At 50.7% G+C, this 5,000-nt stretch overlaps 1 protein-coding gene across 1 annotated transcript in view; it reads left to right on the top strand.

Annotated features, from left to right (window-relative positions):
- The window catches only part of AK8 (adenylate kinase 8), a 45,887-nt gene that overhangs the window by 10,571 nt on the left and 30,316 nt on the right, over window positions 1-5,000 (top strand). The window contains exon 5 of the mRNA XM_015825848.1: window positions 3,447-3,515. Coding sequence (XP_015681334.1) covers window positions 3,447-3,515 — 69 coding nt within the window. The remainder of the gene's footprint in view (window positions 1-3,446; window positions 3,516-5,000) is intronic.

Genomic DNA, 5,000 nt, shown 5'->3' with positions numbered 1-5,000 from the left:
AAAAACCTCAGTTGACTTGCAGGGTACACACACACCCCACACACACATGCCCAAACACAGAGCCGTGTTTGTGAGCAGGAAGGAGGAAGGAAAAAAAAAATCCCCTTTGGCTTAATTACTCTCATTATTAGCATATTTCAGGCTAATCAGCTATGCTTTCAAGGATGCCCTGTAGGCTTTCCTTGATTATCACAGGGTAGGACACATGAAAGGCACGGAGACCTGGCAAAAATCAGACATGGCAGGCAGGGGGAACGGCTAATGAAATTGACAACGGCGCTTTAGGCCTCTCCCTGGCTCAGCTGGCATCTGGGAAGAGCGGGTTTTCCCCGCAACTCGTGGCCCTTCAAAGGAATTGAAAGTCCCAGCCAAGCCCAACTTTCCAACCATATGGCGAGAGAGACTTTTAAAAGAGTTCTCTCCGGGCGCTGTCCGAGGTGCTGCTTTCCTACCTCTTATTGAGAAAGACATTTTTTTTAGCGAAGAAGACGGCGTTTATTTTACGGATGGATTAGATTTTTGTCCCTTGGCAAGCAGCTCAAAGAGGTGAACATACACCCTGTTCCTCCTCCTCCTCCTCCTCCTCCTCCTCCTCCTCCACAACTCCTTGCTGCTCCTTCTCATCCACGGAGGCTGGTCAAGCAAGCCGGTCCAGCCAGCCCAGGAGAGGATGAGAACCCAGCCGTTGAGCCGAAGGAGTTGGAGAAGGAATGGGGAGGACGGGGAGGGTGGGGGGGAGGCTCAAATTGGATTCCACCAGCCTTTGCTGGGCAGACCCCAAGATCTCTTGAAATGACACATCAAAGAAGGCCGGGAGAGACTGGCGGTTCCTGAGAGCAGCATGAGGCACCTTTTGTAAAGTGACAGCCTCAAAGCTGCCGAGGACGCCTCCAGCTGCGAGAGGCTGCGGGAAGCTTTTGACGCGCCTGCCCGGCGGGACTCTCAGACTTCCAAGAAGCGCGGAGTGGTTTCTTTCCCTTCTTCGGCTCTCGAATGCCTAGCGTGGCTTGCTTTAGAGCCGGCTTTGAGTCATCGGGGACCCAGAGAATGGCCTAATTGGGTCACTTAGTCCAGCCCTCACCTGTCTGCCACAGATCTTTTTCTCGGTACTCCATCCTGGACAGCTTACATCCTGGCTCCTTTGAAGAAAAGCTGTTTTCTCCTGGTTGGTGAAGAGTGAAAAAAAAGTTTCTGAGAATTATTAGTACCGCCGATCGGCCAACTTCTGGTTTTGTTTGCCGGCTGCTCAGCTGGGGGAAGCACAGTTGACTCCCCGGGGCTTTTAGGGGGCGAACTCGTGGGGTCCTTGGTGCTCTCCGAGCCTGGTGGTTTTCTGGCAGACATTTCGTTACCCAACTAGGTAACGTCATCAATGCGAGAAGGGGAGTGGGGTTTGTGGAGTGGAGGAGCAGGAGAACGGGGGAGAAGAGGAGAGGAGAAGGAAGAGAAGAAGAGGAGGAGGAGAAGGACAATGATTGTGGGGTCCTGGGTGCTCTCTGAGCTTGGGGGTTTTCTTGCAGACGTTTCATTACCCAACTAGATAACATCATCAGTACTAGAAGGGAGTGGGGTCTGTTGAGTGGAGGAGGAGGAATAGGAAGGGAAGGAGGAGGGAGAGGAGGAGGAGGAAGAGGAGGACTGTGGGGTCCTGGGTGCTCTCTGAGCTTGGGGGTTTTCTTGCAGACGTTTCATTACCCAACTAGATAACATCATCAGTACTAGAAGGGAGTGGGGTCTGTTGAGTGGAGGAGGAGGAAGAGGAAGGGAAGGAGGAGGGAGAGGAGGAGGAGGAAGAGGAGGACTGTGGGGTCCTGGGTGCTCTCTGAGCTTGGGGGTTTTCTTGCAGACGTTTCATTACCCAACTAGATAACATCATCAGTACTAGAAGGGAGTGGGGTTTGTGCAGTGGAGGAGAAAGAGAAGCGGGGAGAAGAGCAGAAGGAAGAAGAGAGGAGGAGGAGGATGAGGATGTGGTGGTCAATGCCTGTGGTGTCCTTGGTGCTCTCTGAACTGGGTTTTTTTCCCCCAGATATTTCATTACCCAACTAGATGACCTCACCAGGAGCTTCCTGTAGCTACTGTATAAATCCCACACTCTAGCGCTATTGATATTCCGACAGAAAAGAATATTTGCAGCTCAGGGCTGAACTGTTGGGCCTGTCAGACACGCTCCCTTTCCAATCTCGTTGTAAAAGGGGGTTTATTTTGTTAAAACCGTGAGAAACCGTAGGACATGTTTAAAAGGAGGAAAGAAAGAAATCAGTCAAAACGGACGAAGGCCGAGACTGCCGAGACGCTGCATTTGTGGCTAAGCCAAGCAGTTGGCGACGGTCGTGAACTCATAATTTAGCACAGCTCCGAGGAAACTTGGATATTTTACTCAACTGATAGAGAAACTTTCTCCGCGGATAGCCTGAGGCCGATCAACTGAATCTTGCAGTTGCCTGTTGGAGATGCTTTAATGTAGATGGGTCTCTTCTGACGACAACGGACGAGACTCCAGAGCAGAGCCCTCCGTCGTGCTGAAGCTGGCTCCTACCCAAAACTAGAGTAGCAATAGAATGTTTGTAGCTCAGGGTTCAACTGTGGGGGGGTCCTTGGGACTCTCTGAGCTGGGTTGTTTTCTTGCAGACGTTTCATGACCCAACTAGGGAACATCATCAGTGCAAAGGAGTGTAGAGTTTGCCATTGCACTCATGAAGTTACATAATAATGAAACATTTGCAAGAAAACCACCAAGTTCAGAGGGAAGGAAGGACCCCATAGTTCTTCTCTTCCTCTTCCCCTTCCACCTCCTCCTCCTCCTCCTCCTCCTCCTCCTCCTCCTCCTCCTCCTCCTCCTCCTCCTGCCCTTAGCAAACCCCACACCCTACTAGCACTGAAGATGTTACCTAGTTGGGTAATGAAATATCTGCAAAAAAACAGCCAAGCTCAGAGAGCACCAGGGACCCCCAAGAGTTATTAACTGGCCATATTTTTATGAATCTTCTTCCCTCCTCTTCATCCTTCTCTTCAATGTTTCCTAATAGAACACAAAGTTAGAAGGGAGTGGGATTTGCAGGGAGGAAGAGGAGGAGGAGGAGGAGGAGAAGTAGCTTGGTAATATCAGTGTTAGAAGGGAGTAGGGTGTGTGGAGAAGGAGGAAGAGGAGGAAGAAGAGGAGGAGCAGGAGATAACTCTGGGGTCCCAGGTGTTCTCTGAGCTTGGTTATTTTCTTACAGACATCTCATCACCCAACTTGGTAACACCATCAGTGCTAGAAAGGGTGGGGTTTGCTTTCGTTTTATATTCTAGTGGCTTGCCCTGTCTGATGTTGGCAGGCATGTCCTTTACTGTTAGCTTGCTTGTCTGAGTTGGCTGATTGGGATATTATTTATTTCTTGATTACGTCGGGTCTAATTCTCCTTAACCCATGTGTTCCTTCTCTGTCTTTCATGACTGTCTAGAACATTCCTGAAGATCTGTGGGCCCAGCTGATTGAGGAACGCATGAAGCTTGAGGACTGTCTCTGCAGCGTACGTACGACCGATAGCTTGGTGAATAGGGTTGACCCCACAAATATTAACACAGGGAATTGTGGAATTATCAATACAGGTAGTCCTCGACGTACACACACACACACCCCTAGTAAAGGAGCTTAAAAGTGGGAGGGAAATCCTGCAGAAATTGTAGGCTTCCTTACAACCGCCAGCCAGATTTATAGTGTGGGACTTGCAAGGCAAGCCCGTATATTACGCCGGGAAGAAAAATGTCAAAAGATTGTGTGAACTGGGCCTGCGGGCTACCGTTCCTTCGCTTTTCCTTTTATTTCTCCTCCCGGTGCCATTCGGCCGGCCTTAATTGCCCGGCTTTCGTCCCACCTCTCTGCCGGTTTTGTTGAGTTTTGTGTGCCGGTGGACACTCTGGGGTTTAGTGCTGTCACTTGGACCCTCCAAGGAAGCCCCTTCGTGTTGATCGATGGGGCTGCCAGGACCCCGGAGGGCTTGTTCCCCGATTGCAAATGCCGCTGGAATCACGAGCAGTCACAACAAGGCGGGGTGTGTGTCTTGCAGCACAAGGTCCACCGCAGCCGGCAGCTCGCGGGCCAAAGGTTTCGGCAAACTTGCGCATTACGGCTTATCAAATTGCTCTTCCTAGCATCTCCAGGCAACAAAATAAATGTATAGACGCCAAGAAAATTCTGTAGCCAGAAGCTACTTCAAAGCCAGCTTGGCTTTTGAAGTCGCTGTAAGAAGAGCAGGGAGCTGGTTTTAAAGAGTAGGCAACTCAGAGTGTATTATACAGGTAGTCCTTGACTTAAGAACAATTCAGTTAGTGACTGAATTTACAACAGCCCTGAAAAAAAAGGGACTTAACGACCCCTTTTTCACACTTACAAGCCCCCCTGGTCGCCTGATCAAAATTGTCAACTGGTTCCTATTTATGACGGTCGCAGCGTCCCGGGGTGTGTGTGTGTGTGTGTCCCGCGATCCCCTTTGGCGGCCTTCTGACAAGTCAAGTCAACGGGGGAATCCCGTTCCACTTAACGACCGTCTTGCTAACTGAACAACTGCGGCGATTGACTTCGCCACCGCGGCAAGGGAGGCCGTAAAGTGGGGCAAAATCACCTCCCGGGTTTCCTTTAGCAACGGAAAGGTGGGGCTCGGTTGTGGCCGTAACGCGAGGACTCCCTGCAGCTGGGTGATTTATCTAAGAAGGGGCTGCTGCCCCCGTAGCTTCTTCCCGACGGAAGTCTTGAGCATCCGAAGATGCCAGTAATGACTCTTTAATGGCGACCCATGGGGGAGCAATGGTCGATCTATAACTTAGGTTGCCTCCTTCCACACCCCACTGTTTCATCTCTCTTTTCCCCCCCATCCCTTCCTCCGCTTCTCCTCCTCCTCCTCTTCCTCCTCCTCCTCCTCCTCCTCCTCCTCCTCTTCTTCTTCTTCTTCTTCTTCTTCTTCTTCTTCTTCTTCTTCTTCTTCTTCTTCTTCTTCTTCTTCTTCTTCTTCCTCTCC

Source organism: Protobothrops mucrosquamatus, unplaced genomic scaffold (assembly GCF_001527695.2).
Source record: "Protobothrops mucrosquamatus isolate PMUCROS unplaced genomic scaffold, P.Mucros_1.0 scaffold2837, whole genome shotgun sequence".
Lineage (NCBI taxonomy): Eukaryota > Metazoa > Chordata > Lepidosauria > Squamata > Viperidae > Protobothrops > Protobothrops mucrosquamatus.
This window is presented reverse-complemented; position numbering and strand designations above follow the sequence as displayed.